This window comes from Haliotis rufescens, unplaced genomic scaffold (assembly GCF_023055435.1).
Source record: "Haliotis rufescens isolate VD_foot unplaced genomic scaffold, xgHalRufe1.0.p SCAF_1, whole genome shotgun sequence".
NCBI lineage: Eukaryota > Metazoa > Mollusca > Gastropoda > Lepetellida > Haliotidae > Haliotis > Haliotis rufescens.
The window spans coordinates 34,165,230-34,190,172 of NW_025963779.1; the positions used below are offsets into that span (position 1 = coordinate 34,165,230).

The 24,943-nt window shown below is 40.8% G+C and overlaps 1 protein-coding gene across 6 annotated transcripts in view; it reads right to left on the reverse strand.

Annotated features, from left to right (window-relative positions):
- LOC124139450 (ras-related protein Rab-32-like) overlaps positions 1 to 24,446 on the reverse strand; it is a 45,537-nt gene extending 21,091 nt beyond the window's left edge. The window contains exons 1-2 of one of the 6 annotated variants that reach the window (XM_046506505.2): positions 24,368 to 24,425; positions 11,858 to 12,027 (exon numbers count right to left, since the gene is read on the reverse strand). In XM_046506505.2, the coding sequence (XP_046362461.1) occupies positions 11,858 to 12,013 (156 nt within the window). In that variant the 5' untranslated portion in view covers positions 12,014 to 12,027; positions 24,368 to 24,425. Of the gene's footprint in view, positions 1 to 1,297; positions 1,317 to 8,457; positions 8,578 to 11,857; positions 12,405 to 24,367 lie in introns of those variants that run through there. The other 5 variants (XM_046506506.2, XM_046506508.2, XM_046506504.2 and 2 more) reach the window with 5 other exon arrangements.
- Between the last annotated feature and the right edge of the window lie 497 nt (positions 24,447 to 24,943).

Genomic DNA, 24,943 nt, shown 5'->3' on the forward strand with positions numbered 1-24,943 from the left:
TCTGTATGACCTCGACACCATTACCATCATCATCGACACCATCAACAGGACCACCAACATCGACTCCATCATCAACAGGACCACCACCATAGACACCATCATCAACAGGACCACCACCATAGACACCATCATCAACAGGACCACCAACATCGACTCCATCATCAACAGGACCACCACCATAGACACCATCATCAACAGGACCACCACCATAGACACCATCATCAACAGGACCACCACGGACAGCATCATCAACAGGACCACCACCATCATCGACGCCATCATCAACAGGACCACCACAGACACCATCATCAACAGGACCACCACCACAGACACCATCATCAACAGGACCACCACCATAGACACCATCATCAACAGGACCACCACCACAGACACCATCATCAACAGGACCACCACAGACACCATCATCAACAGGACCACCACCACAGACACCATCATCAACAGGACCACCACCATAGACACCATCATCAACAGGACCACCACCATAGACACCATCATCAACAGGACCACCACCATCGACACCATCATCAACAGGACCACCACCATCATCGACACCATCATCAACAGGACCACCACCATCATCGACACCAACATCAACAGGACCACCACCATAGACACCATCATCAACAGGACCACCACCATCATCAACAGGACCACCACCATCATAAACACCATCATCAACAGGACCACCACCATCATCGACACCATCATCAACAGGACCACAACCATAGACACCACCATCAACAGGACCACCACCATAGACACCACCATCAACAGGACCACCACCATAGACACCATCATCAATAGGACCACCACCACAGACACCATCATCAACAGGACCACCACCATCATCAACAGGACCACCAACATCGACTTCATCATCAACAGGACCACCATCATCCCCACCAACATCAGTATTACAATCACCATCAACACCATCATCAACATTACAGTCACCACCAACCTCAATGCAGTAGATCTTACAAACATCTTCCAGGGTGAGTCAGTGATGAGATATCTACCAGTGATATTACATTACAGCGTGTGACCTGGTCATGTGTCACCACAGGCGGGGCATCAACTACTGGTCTCCCTGACTTGATCATGTACAGGTTGAACCATCACATAGCTTGGATACCTCAGACTGCAGTGTACAACAACACATATGTACATATTAATCAAACAAGAGTTGACATTGAGATCTGTAATCGTGGTAAAACTATAAAAATTATCTATTGAAACAGGAAATAAAAACAAAAGAGGACACTTAAACACTTACCATGACTACTGAAATCCTCACTCAACTGGTGTAACAGTAAAGATTTGCTGTACATGTGTCTACAGGTTTTAGGATAATCTGTCCAACAGATAATCCAATGCTGATAAGCCCCCCAAACTACCCTCTTTATCACTGTGACTTTAATCGGTCACCATTGTCAGCAGGTACAATACCTATTGTTATTTGCCTGTTACCTCAACACATAACCATAACAACAACAACAACAACAACTGGATACAAATATCAAGTCATGATATGTCAAGGTTGGCTACGGCCATCGTATCCCCCCTCAATTATCAGGTGTATCATATCTATATCCTATTATGATATATACCCTGAACCCATCTGCTACCACAGATTCGTTTCAGAATTGACATCACAAATTTCTATCCCTCTTATCGTGAACTTTGCACAGGATTTCTCATATTCACATGGGCATTTTCACCGAATGGCTGTTGTGAGCGACATGTTTTGAATACAGTTTAAAAAAGAATATGGTAGCAAAGATTCAAGGATATATAACAATGTATAATACACAAAAGAAGTTAAGGACAACCCATTCTTTCGTATTACTAGTTAATGTCACCAAGACATATCAACAATAGTAATATGAAAGAACTATACTATCCTTAACTGTTGAGTAGTATATATCATAATAGAAGGGAGATATAGTTCCCTTCATAATTGCTGATGTCACATCATAGGTTTTGTGTATCAATACAAACAACATGTTACACAGTATCACAGTCATAGTGTGACTCACTCTTAATTTCAGGGCATACAGTGGTTTACAGCGCTCAGCTCTTTGTCATTATGTTTTATAGATTTCAACAAAAAGCATGGACTCTGGACATGTTGACCAAGTATATTTTTGTTTACACATCATCAGCCTATCCTTTCTTCCATGTCATGCTAAGTATTGTAATTTGACCTGACTATTGTGATGCTATAATATGATGTGTGTCTATGCAGCTCGAGTGATTATTGTACTATCATCATCCCCTCCCCTCACACATTGTCTGCCTACCCCTGGTATGCATGTCTAACATTAATGCTTGAAATAAGGGCAATTCTGGGATCCTTGAGGTCTTCTATAGTACATGTGACGACGCTAAGTGAACACTTCTCCCAGTTCAGAAAGCAATATATACATCCATATCAAACAAATTATCCAACTGAAAAATTTATCCACCTTATGAAATCTACAGAGATTTGCTATAAGATACGTTGTAGCAGGATTATGAGGGGTAAATGGGGTATTGTGCGTCCAGCCTGGGGTTTGTGGTATGAAACCTAACACTGGATGCATAAAACCCCTTTTACCCCTCGTGATCCTGCTACAACAAAAGTATATTACCAACATGTTTTAATATGACATTGTAAAATAATTCAAATGAATTCCAGATTGATAGAAAACTGCTGCTCGGTTGAGCTGAGATTTGCTTGCGCTATCTCACGTGACATCCATTGGCTCGAAAAAGCATGCGGCTTTTTGCTTTGAAGCGGAGTATATATATAAAGGATTTATTCTGTCTCTCAGAAATGCACGTGCAGCCTGTATTGCTCGTGACGGGGTATAAGAGATTTATTCCCCCGTTGAGAAATTTATTACCCTCCAGGGCGGATTACACAATATCTTATCAAGATCACGTGGACCAATCAGATCTCATCATTCTGACATGGAAGTATGATAAATGTATTTAACATTGGTCTATTCTTAACTAAAACGTTAACAAAGAGAAATGAGAAAACAGTTATTTAATAATAATACCCCTGTATGCAGAATCTTTAAATATTCATATTATTGTATTGTGGGCTGATGGCCTTTAACACTGAATAAATTTGTTTGTCTGTTCGTCTGTAGTATTTGAATCTAGGGTCCCCTGTTTTGTGTACTCCTAATAAGTAAAAACTCCATTCTTGTTGATTCCAATTACGCATTAGTTGTAAATATTGTAATTATTTGTACTTTAAAAATCAAAATAGCATCTAATGTTTCCAAAATACAAGTACTGTAGTCATTGGGTATCCCTATGCCATGTATTTCATAAGTTTGCTATTTGTCTTTCTGTCAAATCTTTCTTTTTCTACTTCATCAACATGATAAAAATGACACTGGTCACACAAACAACAATAACTGAATACGTTTGTTTCACTTTACTGATTGTGGCCTTGTCTCCAGCTGGTTTGTAAAACATGGGCATGTAAAGGTCATCAGTTAATATGAGGTGCCCTTGGGCAAAACAGAAACTAACTTGTAGTCTGGTCAATCTAGCTCGGTCACCGGTCAATGCAAGATCACTCCTTGTAACCACCTACTGGGTAATCCTCATTGTCAGCTCTGATAACAAGCATGGGGTAGTAGGGACCAATGGTATTCTAGCCCTAAATCTTATCTTCCCAAGGCAAGGGAGTTAACTGACTATCAAAGTCCAGTTTCCACCTTTGCCGAACTAGGCTGGAATTCTGAAGTTACATTTTGGCTGATCTAACGAGTCTATGCTTAGTCCAATCCAAATTGCTCAAAGAACTAGACACCCGGTTCATAATCAACATGGATTTCAATGTGCAGATTTCGGTCTGAATTGACTGGGCGCTGCCATTTTGTTTGAAGCAAATGCAAGTGATGTGAGAGGTGGAATCAGATTGGTAAATAGAAGGGACATAACTTGTAATAGCCACTTTTGGTGCAACAATCAAGCCAAGAAATTGCAGCCTCGTTTGGCAAGGGTGGAAACTGGACTTCTACAGTCAGTTAACTCCCTTGCCTCGGGAAGATGCCAAATCTCCACAGGTTCCATCTCTACAATGTCATGATCTGTTTATTCCATATCAGCATTAAATATGTTTGATGATCACATAATTAATCCTGATATTTAAATTTGACACTGTCAGAACACAGCAACAATAGTCCCTCCATGAAGTACCTCACCATATATATTCCAACATGTTCTTTGTGTTAATGTGTATGTTCATCACCATCCTCATTTTTTTTCATTTTAATATTAATATCATGTGGTCACCCTATTTCAATATCCAGCTAATCATATTTGATATCACATACCATGCAGATGAGGACAAACGTCCCATTGATCTGGATAACACAAAAGGTACACATGATACACAATTATATATTATGCTGAGCATTGCTCCCTGTTATATTTCTATACATCTAATGAACATGATGAAAACAGTAAATATTTACTGAAAATATCACCGTATGGCGAGAGACAGATATGTGTGCAACATCTGTGCACACAGCTGATTTGTTTATTGAATCACTGCAGACCAGGTATGGAAGAGGCACACTCTCTACAACCCCACGTAAGCTTGGTCAACTTCATGGTCTTGGTTGTTTGTTGTTTGGTAAATAGTACTATGATAAGTTGCTTCAATCTTGCCCCATATCAACAGGACCCGTAAACATGGTAAATATGTTATCATGTTACGACTTTGATTTGACAGCTCTTGAAAATGTTCAGTTGGACACTTTTTTTTTTACATATTTTCTGGAATACAAAGATTATTTCCCACAATTTCCTGCAAAATATAGCAATGAAAACTTTAACTTGCTATATCGCTTAATCTGTTGTAATTTTACCATGCTTACGATCCTAGTCATTTAAATAGGCACTATGGTCTTATATCATGAATATTGGCACTTCACTGGCTTAATCATGGATATCTTGATAAACTTGTGTTTGTCCATTGTATCCCAGATCATGATACAATTTCAGTTTATCAATTAACAAAACACTAACTTGACTATAAATGTTGATGATGTTGCCATGTGCAAGGAGATGGGTGCTACAAGACCGTACCATTTACTGCTGAATCAGCATATACTCATGAATTACTTGTTGCAGTGATAGAAATGAAAGAAGGGTCAGTGCAGGGTCAGTGCAAGGTCAGTGCAGGGTCAGTGCAGGGTCAGTGCAAGGTCAGTGCAGGGTCAGTGCAAGGTCAGTGCAGGGTCAGTGCAGGGTCAGTGCAAGGTCAGTGCATGAAAACACTTCTGCTCTTATGGTCTTGTCAACCCTATCACAGAAGCCTGAAAGTTTAGGTTAACAGGTAAACCAGTGTTGATGACATGAGGACTGAATTTTAAAGACTCTTCTGGGGAAATAAACCCTTGTCCTTGGTGTGATCAGCAAATGCTTTACCCTCTGGGCTACCCCACTGCTCCTATAAACCCTTGTGGCATTCCTATCCATATTTCAGTTATTGTGTACAATAAATGATATAAAAGCGACTCTTTCTACCTGAGACTGTCAATGATGATGCAGAACAGGCTATACAGAGACTTATTGGTTGGAATAGAAATCAGCATGTCAATATGCTTATCCGCTGAGGCTGAAACACATCTAAAGACACTATGTCATGCATGACATTTTACCATTGTGATATCTGATTGATATTATAATCTCAGAAATCAGTGTGTACCGAACCATGTCAACTGTCTGCCACACTGGAGATTTACTCAAAAACTACAGTTACATAAACTGATATACAATGAAGCATATTGTCCATCCTGCACAGGCTCATATTGTGGCGAAGGGATATTCCCATTTACTGTCACTATCACAACCCAACATACCCTAACCGTGACAAGTACACAAAATTCTGTCACAATGCTATGACAAAGAAAGGATGGTATTTCATAATGTCCCTTTAGTTACACACTGAATAGTTTAGCTTCGCAATGCTACACCACTCCCATGAATCCCCTCCACTAAGCCATGTAATTGTGGTTCCATAATTTGACCTTGCATGCAGTTTTATATTTAATATACCGCCACACCCAAATCTGACACAATGTAGACACATAACACTCCCCTCCATAAAGATTTCTACATGTTTAAGACTTGGTAAAAAGGAAGCGATGGGCTCGCAAAATGTGTATCATTCCCCGATTTGAAGTTTTAATCCGTCACAATAAATACATTTCAGAATGTGTGTGCGTGTGTTTGTTGTTTTACGCCGCTCTCAGCAATATTCCAGTTAAATGACTGCAGCCTGTAAATAATCAAATCTGGATCACACAATCCAGGGATTGACATAATGAGCAGCAAGCCACATCCTCAGGGTTCTCAATGACAAGCAATCAACCAAGTCCCCGAGTCTGACCACGAGATCCTTTCGGCCACCTCTTACAACCAGCATAGGTTACTTGAGGGGTTACATTTGAGAAATCAGATTGTCGTTTCAATTAGTGATGCACGTATTAGGCCAACATGGGTTTCATGTCTGACTCCAATTTAAGTCTAACCGATCATGAAACTACAGCACACAAATCAATCACAGCTTGTATAATATTGTGTAAGGTAGACTCCACAAAACTGCTATCTGTTTTGATCGTTGTTAAACGCACTCAGCAGTATTCCAGCTACATGACAGAGGCCTGGAAATAATCGATTCTTGACCAGACAAACAAGTGATTGATATTACAAACAATGATTCAAGTTGTCATGTTCATGGAATCAACCAAGGCACCAAGCCAAGTCTGTTATATGTACTTATGTGAATTGTGGAAGAATCAGTTACTCTGAGTTACATCACACAACAGCCTGTTCTGTCACTAACATCTATATCAGGTATATCAACATGATCAAAGACTCTGCTCCGGGGTTGGATTCCCGACCGCGTCATACCAAAAGTCGTTAAAAGATGGTACTTGTTATTACCCTGTCTGGTGCTCAGCATTAAAGCGGCAAAAACAAGGACTGGTCGGCGCGGAGTCAGTATACTATGTCTGAGTCGGGTATTCATGTTAAACTGTTAAACTCTCAGTGGGCTAGTGGGCTAGTGGGCTAGTGGGCTAGCACTATAAATCGCTATATAAGTGCAATAATCTTGGACACAACGTTAAACCCCATTTCACCTCACCTCACTCAGTATCTTTGGAATAACTAGGGCAGACAGGTTATAACAGCCTCCCAGTGTAGTTCCACAGACCTGCATGATGCCCACACAGGCACAGAATGAGAAGCTTATTTGTGTCTCCATTCAAATGCTGCATGGGCGGATACAGAGGGGGGTGCGGGGGTGCGCACCCCCCCTTTTTATTTCGAAAAAAATCTTTATTTCCGTATAAATTACCACCAAAGACAATAAATAGATCTTAATTGTGCACCCCCCCTTTTAAAAAAAGCTGTATCCGCCCTTGTGCTGTATAACTTCTTTAATCAGCATCAACCTAGATTCCCCCAGTCATAGTACATGTAGGCTATAGGAGTATAACTGTACCTTGCCAAGGACGTCAAGGGGAGATAATGAGGCTGGTGGAGAGGTGAAGACGGAGAACTAAACCACAGCACTAACATGTCAATCAATCATACACCCTGACATTTCACTGCTATGTACATGATGTAAAATGAGTAAGGTCAGACCACTTATTTTTTCTTGGTTTATTATTTTTCTTTGGTCAATAATGTCAGGGTTGATTTGATATGAATTAATGCAAATGTCATAACAAAATACTAAAGAAAATGTTCAAAATAGTCATTTTAATCATAGCAAATATAATTTATCATGTTCATATGCAATGATATGTATGTGTCTAGTTTTGTTCATCTGTTTATACTTCTGTAAAATCAAGTGCAGTCTCCTTCATAAAGCATGAAAAGAAATGAAACAGAAAAAGCCCCTGCCCACCTGAGATGGCTAGGCACATCTGATTGTTGTAGCTTGCTGTCCAGCTTAGGTGATAAGGCACATATTTAGTGAAGGATTGTCAATACCGTGTTGTGACAGACCATAGGTCAGGCACACAGATAGTAAGGGAAGCAGGTGACAGAAGGAAAAGTGAATTACACATGACTTGGAAGTTATTTAATTACATCCTGACTCACAACAGTAGTTTTTCAGGATACAAGTAGTCTTTCTTGGATCAGGAACATGGACATGTTGTTAATAGAAAAAATGAAATTAGTCAATAAAAGAGGCAGTTGCAAGGTCAGGAAAGGTCATTTTCAGAAGGTTTAAAACCTGCTTAAATTCATGAGGAAAGATTATTCAAGGGAGGTAATTCAGACAAATGATCTGTCTGGTCAAAAGGGATACAAAAGCAGGTATCTCAATCCCCTATTTCTGTGGCAAGGTCAGGGATCTGATTGTTGAAGGTTGGCAAGGGAGTTAAGCAGGATATGACCTCAGCCTACCTGGCGCCAGGTTCTCATTTCAGTGCCCTGGTACCATGGTTCTGTCTCCTTCTCTAGGGACCACAAGTACAATGATCGCATTAAGTCTACACCAGGTAGCCAGCTCCTCTCCCTCTCCTCCTACAGTCAGAAGTAACCAGTGTTACCTGGGTACCTGCATGTGCTTGCATGTGTTTGCATGTGCTTAAATGTGCCTGCATGTGTTTGCATGTGTTTGCATGTGCTTGCATGTATTTGCCTTTGTTTGCATGTCCTTGCATATGTTTGCATGTCCTTGCATGTACTTGCATGCATGTGCTTGCATGTGTTTGCATATGTGACACCTGTAGGACAGGACATGTTACTTTCTCAACTAATATCATGATTCAAAGGTGATTCATAAACAAATCTCATTAAAATCAGACCTTAGTTCCCGCTACCGTTAAAGATCTGAGGACATCCCATTACGGGTCACATCAGACCAACCTTTTGCGAACTTTGACCGACCAATGGAATGACTAACAAGAAGTGGACAATAGCTAATCAGAAGGCAGCTTAAATGAGCTTTACGGCACGAGTTTCAAACTGGCAACTATGCATCGAAACATATTTTGACATATACTCGATCAAAACATTAAAAACTGAACAAAAGAACATTCTGGAATGGCTAATAGATGGTCTAGATTGTATGAATACAGACATAAAGCCCATAACTGTCGTTCAGAATACCTTGTGGTTTTTTTTTTGATACACTGACAACTACTACAAATATTTGGACTCCCTCACACTTCTGTATTGAACTTCCATGGACTTAATGTGGTGGTACATGTGCATTGCATTCATTGATATGGACGTAAGGTGGTGGTTTGGAATGCAGTTGACAATTATGAGGTTTGTCACAGCTGGTCTATTCACACCAAACTCCCAACTACTGATTTCTACAGTTCCAGCATTATTCACAGCGTTGATGGCCAGACAAACAACCTTGCTGACAACATCATCACCATGTGCTAAACAGCCTGCACAACACCAGCATGCATCTTCATTAATTAAATCACAGTTCTCATGATTCTGCTTGCTCAAACATACTAAAATATTGAAATGCATCCTAAATAACATGAGCTCTTTTATTTCCAATTTTGTAGACACATAAGAAATCTGCTCCCTGTATATATAACAGATTTACAGCCTTCATTGACTGATGGTGAAAACTCTACTTCTATGCCGTTTATTGACAATTCTCTTATTCTCAATCACTGTTCACAGCGAGATATAAGACACACAAAATTAAAAAGTCTTAACATGTTCAAAAATGACAACAAAAAAATTTAAAAAGTCATCAAAAGTATCAGACGAATCATTTTCTTGATAAAGGTGTTAGAATCACTGAAACATCACCTTTAATATAAAAAAGAAGCTGTTTATCCATTTGAACTTGTCCTTCCTCACACAGGCTTCTGAATGGGATTAAAAGATGTGTAAGCTGCAGTCTGTGCATGACTGTAAGCTGACCCTACTGCCGGGAATGACCCTTGACACGTGTAAATACACCTGACTGACTTTCTGAGAACAAGTATCTACTTTCATCAACATACAACATAGTTCTACATCAAATGTTTCCTAAAAACCTATTGTCTCCCTTGAACCAAAATTCTCCCTACTTTTCCAAACACTACTTATCATTCATTATATGAATGTTCAGTTCGGTGAACCATTATATTCAGGACAATTTCAGTGTATGGTACACATCCCAATTGGTTACAACTGACTACAACTGATCACAATTAATAAGTTGAACATGTGGAAGCTTGTGCAATATATGGTGGGTTTTTTTATCACCTGAATTAATAAGAAATACATATTGACTTACATATGAAGCTGACTACAACATCTGTTCAAATAGAAATGATTTACAATAGCACACAGGAACATCTTTCAGTACAGTTCACAACTCTGAAGCCCTCCATCCTACCCACACAGGAACATGTATCAGTACAGTTCACAACTCTGAAGCCCTACCCAAACAGGAACATCTATCAGTACAGTTCACAACTCTGGAGCCCTCCATCCTACCCACACAGGAACATCTATCAGTTCAGTTCACAACTCTGAAGCCCTCCATCCTATCCACACAGGAACATCTATCAGTACAGTTCACAACTCTGGAGCCCACAATCCTATCCACACAGGAACATCTATCAGTACAGTTCACAACTCTGGAGCCCACAATCCTATCCACACAGGAACATCTATCAGTACAGTTCACAACTCTGAAGCCCTCCATCCTATCCACACAGGAACATCTATCAGTACAGTTCACAACTCTGGAGCCATCCATCCTACCCACACAGGAACATCTATCAGTTCAGTTCATAACTCTGGAGCCATCCATCCTATCCACACAGGAACATCTATCAGTACAGTTAACAACTCTGGTTCAATGAAAGTTCCTGGTTAAATGGTGAAAAGTTAGATGACCGGCCCCCATGCTAAAGCTTCAATCTCAGTGAGAAATCATGAGACATATGCAACCAAGCACAACCCTCAATTACTCTCCCCATGAAAGGATGTAATACTAAGTTTGGCTGATGATCTTATTGTGTGCTTAAGCAGTTCTAATGACATAAGTGCCGAATATGCTGTAAAGATTAAATCACAAAATGAGAATTCATATTCATTGTGTACCAATCTCTAATCATGCTAATCACTTATTGACAAGATGCAATGGAAACTAAACAAGGTTGGTTAGTAAGGAAGAATTCATGGAGAATTATCTAGGGCTATGTAAAGTTTGCTCAGATAAATAGATTTGTATATGAGAGAGTAGAGAGAGGACAGAGCCTTTTCTGCTAGCATAATATACCCAATACTTGCCATGCTTGTAATAAATCTGTTATACAAGCACAATATAGCCTATGTATACTTGTCATGCTACTAGGGCTGGGACGGGTAACTCGGGTACTTGGGTCGGGTGGGTACTGAGTAGGACCCGGGTACCCACAGGACTACCCGGACCCGTGGTTAGTCACGTGATATAGTTTCATGACAAATTCACAATATAACTACAAGGTTACACGACTATTTTAAGTCTCTAATGTTTGCATTTCTTCATGACTACGAACACGTTCCTTCTGACTTATATATGTTTGAACAAAGCTAAAACTTTAGTCAACTTCAGTGTATGCATGACCACATCGTTTTATACGTGTATCTAAATACATTCTGCCAGGGATACTGTCAAACTATTTCCAATCGGACATTTTGTACCTATCTCTTGACACTAACAGCGGGTACCCGGGTAGGGTCGGGTAATAGGGGTGTGGTTACCCGGGTAGTAAAATTGGACTCGTCCCAGCCCTACATGCTACTATAAGCCAGTAAAGGTTTTTCTAGAGCTACAAAATAGAGGTATTGCCCTCACCCTGCTCTTTCCTGAAATAAGTTGTGTTATGGACTGGGCATCCAGATGATCTAAGGTGGAAGAACTTGCCTTCTCCATCTTATACTGAGACGATGCATCTGACTGCTCTGGCTGATATTCCATACTCTCCGTTGTCAGACTCGAGTTTCCATTCATCTTCCAGTTCAATACTAATCATGGAGCACACAATGTAAAAATCCACCTCCAGCAATTGATGCATACAGAAAAGTTACTTCCACCATCAAGCCAAGCATGCTACACCAGTGAGGTGTCCCAACCTGTGGAGTCCAGTGGTCTGAATGAAATGTGAAGCCCAGACAGCTGTCACCTACGCCAATCAGAAACCACAGGGAGATTGGTTTGAATCACTCAACCAAAAAACTCACTGCCCATGAACCGGCACAGCAGCAAATTAAACACACTGGCTGTGAGAGCACCTGACTAATTGGACTTTCATCTGTACCACACTAGTGGATGTGAAGAAGACCAAGTTGACACATCATTAATACACCTCAGAGATATCAGTACACTTAACCTGCAACACGGGATAAGTCTACGATTGCCCTACATAATGTTATACAACTATAACATCCCCCTTATGCAACTCCTTGCTTGTCGCTATATGGCTGAAATAATGCCAGTGCGACATTAAATCTTAACTCACATCACAACCCCTTGCAAAACTATCAAGCGTGTGAAAGTTGGTCAGACGTTACCTAAGCATAAACAGTATGGAAGCTGAACATGCCAGTGTTCATCAGAGGGATTAAAATGATGATGCAGTCAAACATGTACATGTTTATGTAGTACATATCTGTCGTAAATTACTGTCGTACATTACTGTCATACATTTCTGTAGTAAATTTCTGTAGTAGATTACTGTCATACATTTATGTAGTACATTTCTGTACTACAGTTCTCTAGTACAATTCTGTAGTACATTTCTGTCATACATTTCAAACCAAACCTGTTAGTTGCCTCTTACAACAAGCCCTGTCACCTCTTATGACAAGCATGGATTGCTTCAGACCAATTCTAACGGGTGCACAAATTGAAGAGAAAGCTCAGCGTTTTTCTCACAGATGAGTTACAAAATACAATAAGCCAGCTTGATAAGTTTAGAAGTCAGTGATTATTAAATTACAATATACATATGCCTCTGTTGTAAGAAGCCAATCAGTCTCCTACCCAGAGATGCTTGTGACCAGCTAAACAATATGTAAAGTGCACTGAAAGGCTTGCATGAGGCCCGTCTGTTCTCATTTCAGAATATGAGCATTTGTATAAAAATCGAACCCAGGTCTTCGGCGTGACGAGCGAACGCTTTAACCACTAGGCTACCCGACCGCCCCTGCACCAAACGAAAAAACATGGATTAAGGGCCACAACTCTGTAAACAAATAATTGCTGGGACAAATTTTTGAACTCAGTCTTGACAAGTATCTCTTGGATAAGCATGAAAACTTTCATTCATGCAACTTCAGTTGTTTCTGAAAAAACTTGTCCCCATTGCACACACTAGGCACTAAGTTGAAAAGCACTACGGAAGCGTACAGATGGTAAGACGAACATAACGATGGACGGACATAAGGAAGGACAGACATAAGGATGGATGGACATAAGGAAGGACGGACATAAGTAAGGATGGACATAAGGAAGGGTGGACATAAGGAAGGATGGACATAAGGATGGATGGACATAAGGAAGGATGGACATGAGGATGGACATAAGGATGGATGGACATAAGGAAGGACGGACATAAGGATGGATGGACATAAGGTGGATGGACATAAGGATGGATGGACATAAGGATGGATGGACATAAGGAAGGACGGACATAAGGATGGATGGACATAAGGTGGATGGACATAAGGAAGGACGGACATAAGGATGGATGGACATAAGGTGGATGGACATAAGGAAGGACGGACATAAGGATGGATGGACATAAGGATGGATGGACATAAGGTGGATGGACATAAGGATGGATGGACATAAGGAAGGACTGACATAAGGAAGGACGGACATAAGGATGGATGGACATAAGGATGGATGGACATAAGGATGGATGGACATAAGGAAGGACGGACATAAGGATGGATGGACGTAAGGATGGATGGACGTAAGGAAGGACGGACGTAAGAAAGGACGGACATGAGTAAGGATGGACATAAGGAAGGACGGACATAAGGAAGGACGGACATAAGGAAGGACGGACATAAGGAAGGACGAACTCCATTCCAAAATCCCCTGCCCCACTTTGTGGTGTGAGAGAAATAAGGAGATATTTTCACATTGCACTCAATTAATGTTTAATGTAATTGTGTAAACTAAGCATTAAACATGTTAAACACATGAAAGCCAGCTTAATTCTCTTCCCTGGACCTGTTATCAGTGGTATACAAGTCATCTCCACAAAGCCACTACATTACACAAAGACGTATCTATATACATCTTTGATTACACATACGGTAAATATAGTATAACAGCATGAATTTTAAATTTAAATTCCAAGTTGTGAATTTGTACTGACATTGACTGCAGACATGGGGTTGAATATTGGCCTCTGAACAGGTCCAAATAAAGAGTGATGTAGATTTTCACTAACATTTTGACACATTGCAACTGCAGTGACCATGTGACCCAGTGTTTGTCACTAGCCTGTATCATTATGATGAAGGTGCACAAGATCTGCCACACATGACCCACCAGAGACATGTGACTGACATCAATATCATCAGGGTTACCTCAGTATGATGATAGCACACTTCTCTTTAGGTACTCATTGTATAATTGGAGGTTTGTCATGATGTTCTGTTTGTTTGTTCGCTTGTTTAACGCCGCACTCAGCAAATCCAAGCTATATGATGTCGGTCTGTAAATAATCGAGTCTGGACCAGACAATCCAGTGATTGACATCATGAGCATTGATCCACGCAATTGGGATACGATGACATGCATCAACCAAGTCAGCAAGCCTGACCACCTGATCCTGTTAGTCGCCTCTTACGACAAACATAGTCGCCCTTTTAAGGCAAGCATGGTTTGTTGAAGACCTATTCTAACCCGGATCTTCACGGGTGGAACAATGTTCTGATACCATGGGTACAGGGAAATAAATCATGATAAATATGATAGGTTATATGCTTCAATTGCTTGGTTTTGATTTTTCTGCTTTTGATATATTATTTTAGGGCATTAAACTTTCCTCTCGTTGGGTGTTCTTTTTAAGCATGTATAACAATGATAACATCCTGGGTACAAAACTTCCTTGCTGCACTTTCCATCAAGGTGCTGTGTCCACACACCCGGGACAGGGAACGTCCTTGGGGCACTTTCCATCAAGGTGCTGTGTCCACACACCTGGGACAGGGAACGTCCCTGGGGTACTTTCCATCAAGGTGCTGTGTCCACACACCCGGGACAGGGAACGTCCTTGGGGTACTTTCCATGAAGGTGCTGTGTCCACACACCTGGGACAGGGAACGTCCCTGGGGTACTTTCCATCAAGGTGCTGTGTCCACACACCTGGGACAGGGAACGTCCTTGGGGTACTTTCCATCAAGGTGCTGTGTCCACACACCTGGGACAGGGAACGTCCTTGGGGCACTTTCCATCAAGGTGCTGTGTCCACACACCTGGGACAGGGAACGTCCTTGGGGCACTTTCCATCAAGGTGCTGTGTCCACACACCTGGGACAGGGAACGTCCTTGGGGCACTTTCCATCAAGGTGCTGTGTCCACACACCTGGGACAGGGAACGTCCTTGGGGCACTTTCCATCAAGGTGCTGTGTCCACACACCTGGGACAGGGAACGTCCCTGGGGTACTTTCCATCAAGGTGCTGTGTCCACACACCTGGGACAGGGAACGTCCCTGGGGTACTTTCCATCAAGGTGCTGTGTCCACACACCTGGGGCAGGGAACGTCCTTGCTGCACTTTCCATCAAGGTGCTGTGTCCACACACCTGGGACAGGGAACGTCCCTGGGACAGGGAACGTCCCTGGGGCACTTTCCATCAAGGTGCTGTGTCCACACACCTGGGACAGGGAACGTCCCTGGGGTACTTTCCATCAAGGTGCTGTGTCCACACACCTGGGGCAGGGAATGTCCTTGCTGCACTTTCCATCAAGGTGCTGTGTCCACACACCTGGGACAGGGAACGTCCCTGGGGTACTTTCCATCAAGTGCTGTGTCCACACACCTGGGGCAGGGAACGTCCTTGCTGCACTTTCCATCAAGGTGCTGTGTCCACAGGGTTAGGGTTTGAGCGAGCCAGTATCAAGTATTCTTGCTTACCTCGGTAAAAAATATATAACACGAAAAAGAGAAAAAGAGAGGCAATACTTACAACTATAAGTGTAAGGTAAGTTTTTAAGCAATGAAGTAATTGCTCACAGGTAATCATTCTCTGTGGGTATCTATAATTAGCTTTGGTTATTCAAGATATGTTTTCTTCCTTGGATCCAGTCTATTGAGTATTATAAAACCTGCGAGTACAATAGACACATTTCTGCTCAAATGTGTTACATATCACATAAGCTCTCAACAGGGATATATTATGACAAATGAGTGAGATATCAAGCTTTAGTGCATTATTCACTGCAGTAGAGTTGTGATGAATGTGATGTGTACGTTGAGTCTGTAAATAAAGATCTGAACGGAAATACAGATATGCAGGGTGGAAAGGTGACATTTTGTAATTATGCACATTGTTGTTGCGCCATGTTATACTATTTTGTAGTGGTTCTTGTATGTATGTTTGTACACACGCAAAGCAAAATGTATTGGTTAACGGTAAAGTGCAGTTTGCCTGGATCTCTACTTCACAAAACAACCCACACGGCCAATAACCAGACAAAAAACATTTACTAAACTTTAGGCTTTCCATTCTGATTGGATGCCACACTGATTCCACTATTATACAAACTTTTTTCTCGTTTCATAGGCTGCTTATTATCATGGAAATTATTGGATCAAGACGTATTTTGCAGTAATTTATTGAAACCAAACCTATGTTACAATGGTTACAGTAAACAGCCATTTGGTGACTGTATGAGACGTATGGTCGTCAAATCCAAATATACTCTAACCCTTGTCTATGAGATGTCACGCTTGTTGACAGAGTCGGCATGTCGAACAAATTCAACTATCTTAATAATGTTAATTTGGGGAAAAGATTCCAAGCCACAGAGGTCTACAAGCACCTTGGTAAATTGTTTCGCAATTTTTATCTCCAAAGCTGCCAATACTTGAAAAATGTCTTCGCTACATCACAGTTAGACACTGATTTTCAATATATTAGAGTGAGTGAGTGAGTTTGGTTTTACGCCGCTTTTAGCAATATTCCAGCAATATCACGGCGGGGGGACACCAGAAATGGGCTTCATCAATATATTAGACTATTCTTTGGATAATGATAGCAATTATCCCAGTAGTTTCTCCGGATTCTCGATGGTTGATTCTGACTCAATCGCAGAATGACAAGGATAACGCCAAGTTTGTTTATGAACTCTGAGTGAGTGAGTGAGTGAGTTGGGTTTAACGGCGGTTTTTAACATTATTATATCACGGCGTGTCAGCTTAATGTGGGAGGAAAGCCCGAAGTGATGCAGGTCTCAGACATTTACCACTTCGGTGAAACCCACGAGCACGGGTATGGTGCTGACAAACAAAGACACATAATCGAGGCGAAGCGGGATTCAAACCCACAATCATAGGTTTCTGGCCTGCCTAAGGGACGCGACTCTGCACAGCGAATCGCGGCACCTTAGACGACTGGGCCGACCATGCCCCCTCATGAACTCTGAAAGTAGTCCCTACTTCTCCTTTGAAATTTGCATCTCTATCCGCATATGACCCCAACAGATATCGCTTTTATCCGTTGGTTTTATCCTGCTGAGAAACCTACAAATTATATAATAATTAAATATATCTGACATATCTGATTATCTGTTTATCTCAAAGGCTAAGTGGTACACATGTATTATTGCATATGCGACACATTTTCTTTGAGTCCTGCAAATAGTTCTTGACCATCTTCTGATGCAGAACAACCCAGTGATGTGAGTCACTCTCACATAACATTCTGTCAGCAAACTAAAACAGACAGACAGACAGACAGACACAGACAGACAGACAGATTTATTTGTATAAGGCCATTTGACCCATTGTACAAATTACATTTACATTATATTTATCTAAGAGTTACCTAATTGATACTTTTTTGTGTGTGTTGAGACCACGTACATTAGAAATTTTGCAAAATTTATCATTGTATCGTTGTTGGATAGTTGACAGAGTCTTTCCAAACAAAAATAATTATGATTAAGTAACTGTCTTTGGGCATGTTGGGATATACATTTCCCGCCGACTTGCATAAAGAGGACAGTTGTACATACAAAATGTAACATGAAGTTCATCCTCAGTTACATGACAGCGTTTACATAAGATGGCATCATCCTCAATATTAGCAACACCCCTACGTATAAGATGAATACCAAGAGTATTCTGTCCACATCTAAATTTGGTTATTAGCCTTCTATATTCACAATGCTTAATATTTGATGAATATTTTTCACAAACGATATAAGATTTATGCAGTTTATAGAATGAAAGGGTCTTCAGGAAACTTAGCAGGTCACTGTAACATAGCTGATATACCGTCCCATTCAAATACCTAGATCTCTCACAAGGATCACAAGTGCAAATGGAACTTGACCTCAATTTACAATCATTCATACTCCATATGTAAACATCCTGACCGCATTAACCTTCTGTAAAATCGATGAAACTAATTTGTCTCCAAAACACATTCATCTTTGATGGTGGTATCATAGCAAATAGCCTTTTCAAAACATCCCCTGTGTTCACATGATGTACTGTTATGACCATGCTGACACGTACTGTAGCTTGGATCATAAGGATGATCAACAGGACATCATAATCTTCTTATGCACCATGTACACACACACTACAACATTGTACAAACTGATAGTAAATTATGAAGAAAACTAAGCCAGAAAATTGGGCAATCAGAAAATAAAAAATACCATCAAATAACCAATGAGTAATGTTTGTTTTTTGTTTGTTGTTTAATGCCACACATATGATGGCGGTCTGTAAAAAAATTGAGTCTGGACCATACAATCCAGTGACTGATATCGAGAGCATTGATCTACGCAACTTGGATACGATGACATGCATCAACCAAGTCAGTAAGCCTGACCACCCGATCCTTTTGTCACCTCTACAACAAGCATGGTCGCCTTTTACAGCAAGCATGGGTTGCTGAAGACACTTTCTAACCTGAATCTTCATGGAGTAATGCAACACACTTCAAAAACTACTACAGACGGCAGATGGTGCTGTAGTGACGTGACAATGGTACCTGGAACCTGAAACCTGAAACTTGATGGTTGAGGATAAATCACAACTGAAACAACCATCATAAGATGATAATTAAGAACAATAAAGCAAAATAACCAAAAATGTTCTGGCACCACAATGGCTGTTTACAGTATCAATTCTTTTCCAAGATACACATTCTCCCTTATCCATTTATCATAGCAGTCTGTGTAGTAAACTGTAAACAATTAGTAAGACTTGAAAACTGATTGATTAACATGACTTAATCAATCAAGCCTGACCAACAGTGAGATAGGACTCTCACAAACACGTCTGCTACTTTAACAGTGAGATGGGACACACATGTCTGCTGCTACAACAGCAAATGGGACACACACAGTTCTGCTACTACAACAGTGAGATGGGACACACACACATCTGCTACTACAACAGCAAGATGGGACACACACTTCTGCTACTACAACAGCGAGATGGGACACACACACGTCTGCTACTACAACAGCGAGATGGGACACACACACGTCTGCTACTACAACAGTGAGATGGGACACACACACGTCTGCTACTACAACAGCGAGATTGGACACACACACATCTGCTACTACAACAGTGAGATGGGACACACACACATCTGCTACTACAACAGTGAGATGGGACACACTGACGTCTGCTACTACAACAGCAAGATGGGACACACATACGTCTGCTACTACAACAGTGAGATGGGACACACACAGTCTGTTACTACAACAGTGAGATGGGACACACACACTTCTGCTACTACAACAGTGAGATGGGACACACACACTTCTGCTACTACAACAGTGAGATGGGACACACACACGTCTGCTACTACAACAGTGAGATGGGACACACACACGTCTGCTACTACAACAGCGAGATGGGATACTCATACTTCTGCTACTACAACAGTGAGATGGGACACACACACTTCTGCTACTACAACAGTGAGATGGGACACACACAGTCTGTTACTACAACAGTGAGATGGGACACACACACTTCTGCTACTACAACAGCGAGATGGGACACACACTTCTGCTACTACAACAGCGAGATGGGACACACACTTCTGCTACTACAACAGCAAGATGGGACATACACATGTCTGCTACTACAACAGCAAGATGGGACACACACACTTCTGCTACTACAACAGTGAGATGGGACACACACACTTCTGCTACTACAACAGCGAGATGGGACACACACACGTCTGCTACTACAACAGTGAGATGGGACACACACACGTCTGCTACTACAACAGTGAGATGGGACACACACACTTCTGCTACTACAACACTGAGATGGGACACACACACTTCTGCTACTACAACAGTGAGATGGGACACACATGTCTGCTACTACAACAGCGAGATGGGACACACACACTTCTGCTACTACAACAGTGAGATGGGACACACACACATCTGCTACTACAACAGTGAGATGGGACACACACACTTCTGCTACTACAACAGTGAGATGGGACACACACACTTCTGCTACTACAACAGTGAGATGGGACACACACATGTCTGCTACTACAACAGTGAGATTGGACACACACACTTCTGCTACTACAACAGTGAGATGGTACACACACGTCTGCTACTACAACAGTGAGATGGGACACACACACTTCTGCTACTACAACAGCGAGATGGGGCACACACACTTCCACTACAACTATAGTGAGATTTGGACATCCTACACATTTCTGACTGTGATCGAGTGAATGTTGTTTAACGCCACAATCAGCAATCTTCCAACTGTATCACCTGATCACAGTGACCTGTCAATAACTGAATCTGGACCATATAAATGTATCTTCATACATGTTGAAAAAATGTCCCATGCCATTGAGGGAGGATGACACGCAGTCAAGTAAGTCAGTGAATCTGACCACAAGATCTTAAGACAAGGGTAGGTGTGGCACCACTTCCAACCTGAATTCCCCACATGATGTTCCGTACTAGAGAAGTAGGTGAACATCTGAGGTTGGTGTGCTATAACTTGCTTATCCATCTTCCACTGCATGCACAAAATGGATTTATTCCATATTCCATCATCACTCTGGAGAATACTCAAATCTGAGTGACTGATCAGAAGTTACAAATCACAATAACATGTCTCCGCATCACCACAGTATATTTATTTTGTTAAAATGCATCATATTTGTGATTTAGGATTTAAGTCTATGTGTTGTAATATTAATCATTGTTTCTCATGTCTTCAATGTTCTTGTCAAAATACTGATAATAATTATTTTCACACAGCAACCATGTTTAAAAGGATTTGACATTTAGCATGTCTCGACCGTGCTATGAATAGTTAACACATTTCATGCAATCATTGAAACCCTGTTTATGATGTCAACTCAAGGTCTTGGACCCTACAAAAAAGCTACGATCATACATGATTTAAGACAGTCAGTGTGCTGATAGGCGAAATGAAACCTCAGTTTGACGAGTATGCAAGAGGAAGTTAGGCTTAACCACAATTTGGAATGTATTTCAGTTACCATGGTTACATCACGAGTGTGAAAGCTAATGAGAATGAATAATGAATTAAATCCCAATGTTATGGAGGTCATAAACATGTACCGCTATGGTACTGAGCTCACAGACCATGGAATCTGGAAATCCAACCTATGACTAGCAGATCCTGGCATGTGAAGGTGTTTAACATTATCAGGGACAGTTTCCATTGTGGGCACCAGTTCCCGGCTTTGGCCATGTTGGCAGGTGTTTAACATAATCAGGGACAGTTTCCATAGTGGGCACCAGTTCCCGGCTTTGGCCATGTTGGCAGGTGTTTAACATAATCAGGGACAGTTTCCATAGTGGGCACCAGTTCCCGGCTTTGGTCATGTTGGCAGGTGTTTAACATTATCAGGGACGGTTCCAAAAGTTATAGCAGCAGACAGAAAACAAGATAATATACAACTTTGAACAGTGTTGCTATATTCATAAACACAACTGATAGGTGAATAAACATAATTGATCATTGAAAGGTTTTATAGGTGTTCGGGCAACTAGGACCATTTACACCCTGCCCATAATAAAGTTTCGCTAAGTACCTAGATATATTATAAAGTATCAAAACTGCCACATACTATAATATAAGCGAGAATGACATTCTGAACGTCATTGTGAACAATATTCCTAGAACATAAAATACCAGACAATGAGAAGTCAATATTGAGAACTGTTAGAGACTTCATCATTGCCTTACGCTGATTAACATACTTTTGGCAATGCAATAAAAAAATATCTATATTATCAAGCTGATTACACACTTTACAATGTGCAGAAATGTCTTTATTAACATTTAGATAAGCACCAAGACCACAGTGCCACAATGTTAACAGCAGTTTGAACAAAGTTCATATTTATTGGAACAATGCTGGCAAGGGTTGAACATTGTTGACATGGTAGAAAATGATAAGCCCTTCAACCTGTTCAGTACTGGGACAGTGGGTAGTCTAGTGGTTACAGCGTTTGCCCATCCCACTGATTGCCCAGGTTTGATTCTTCACATGGGAACAATAAGTGAAGCCCATGCATTTCTGGTTTCCACTGCTGTCATAGTGCTAAAAGCAGCATAACACCATACTCACTCATTTTCCAGGACACGTAAATCATTGAAAAATCTAACTTAATATTTATTTATATTCAAATTTGTGTCTGATTACCCTTACTTGGCCACACAAAATCTATCTTTGAACACAATAAATACCCCTTCAGTTTATTTATCATACCTGATGATCCGGGGTAGAATAGGTCTTCAGCAACCCTTGCTTGCTGTAAAAGGCGACTATGCTTGTCGTAAGAGGCGACTAACAGGATTGGGTGGTCAGGCTCGCTGACTTGGTTGATGCACGTCATCGATCCCAATTGCATGGATCGATGCTCATGATGTCAATCACTGGTTTGTCTGGTCCAGACTCGTTTATTTACAGACCACTGTCATATAGCTGGAATATTGCTGAGTGCGGCGTTAAACAACAAACAAACAAATATCATACCACAAAATTAATCTCTGTGTTACGTGTAATTTGTCAAGCTTTCTTACTCTAAGGAACGTCATCAAACTGTGGGTGCTTCAAGATTATGTGCACATGTTCCTATTACAATTCACAGCAATGCGTCATTAATTTATGTGACACTGGCAGCAAACTGGCCTATGTGTAACTTTCATAAATTTATGGGACCAGGTGCAACCTGGTATTGTTTGGTGCAACTTGGTTTTCATGTCAACATGCACCTGGTGCAAGGTAATTCAAGATCCTTAAATCGAGCCCTGAATAGGTTAAACAACATTTATTGTGTTGACATAAATGTCTCCTGGGATACAGGACATCTCCTTTGGACATGAAGCAGTAGTATAGCCTCTGTCGATTATTGACCAAACCACTCCTACCTTGGTTGATATGGAACTTTAGTCAGTACTGTGAATGGTGCATGTTATTAACTTACATACATACATATATATATACACACGTACTTAGATAACCATCTTACATCATCAGAATGAGATCTGCATCGTCACTGTAACGTGTAATCTATTCATACACCATATTCTGGAAAGATGTCATTTAGTTGATAAGCACTAAGTCTTACCTACAGCATTTCAAATAAATTCTAATTAACATATTAAATGCTCCTAAACTATATAAGTCACCTCATGTATGAGTAGCAAGCAAACGCAGTAGTTAGCATGGTTAATGAAATAACTAATTACTGTAACACGTAAATTTGTCTTGGCCAAGTTTGCGTGGTACACTGCCATCCAATTGTGTTCTATTTGAAAATCTACTTCAGCGTCAAATGTCTTTGAGAAAATAACACACCTAAGATTGTCGTGGAACAATATATGAAAACAGTTTGGTGAACGTGATGAATGACTGTCATGGGGTGTTAGCGTCAGGGGGTCATGCGGCATTACGGAGACAGGGACATAGGTCGCAGGTGACATGACGGTAAACTTACTTATTAAAACTTATCAACCCACTAAGAAGGTACGATGTAACTAATAAATGATTCAGTCACTGAAATAGATGAGAACAGGGTCGTCTATTGATAGCTAAAACGCCGCGCACAAGAAATTTCACTCACCATTGCGATATTATAGAACACCTTTTGACTATCACATGACACAAGGGTAATCTGTAAATATTACCGTAAACGATTAGTTGTAAAAGGGTGTCGTAAACAGAAATGCGCAAGTATATTTATCTCTATGGATATGAAAAGTTTCCCCGAGATGAGTAAAATATGATTGCTTAATATAACTGTCGTAACAACACTGTCGTCTATTTAAATTACAAACAATTTGGATGTCGTAAAATGTAAAACTGGGTTCTGTCTACAATATATATTATTTGCGCACATCTACCTTGCGTGTTAAGATCACATGTCGGTGAATAACGAGTTTGTGCAGCCAATCGGCGTGTTTGTTTCTGGGGAACTGTAAATAATCCAAACTCTATTCTGAGTAACTAATTTTTTATTGTAACGTAAAATACACTTCCGTGCCATGCTAGATTCGACTATGTGTTAAAAGGCGACAAGGAAGATAAAATTATGAATATTTCTCGTGCATCTCCATTCTTTTCTATATCTAAAAGCGATAAGGTGATGTGCTGGCGAAGCTACATTGTCATTGGTTGTGCATCAGTGGGAATCTACTTC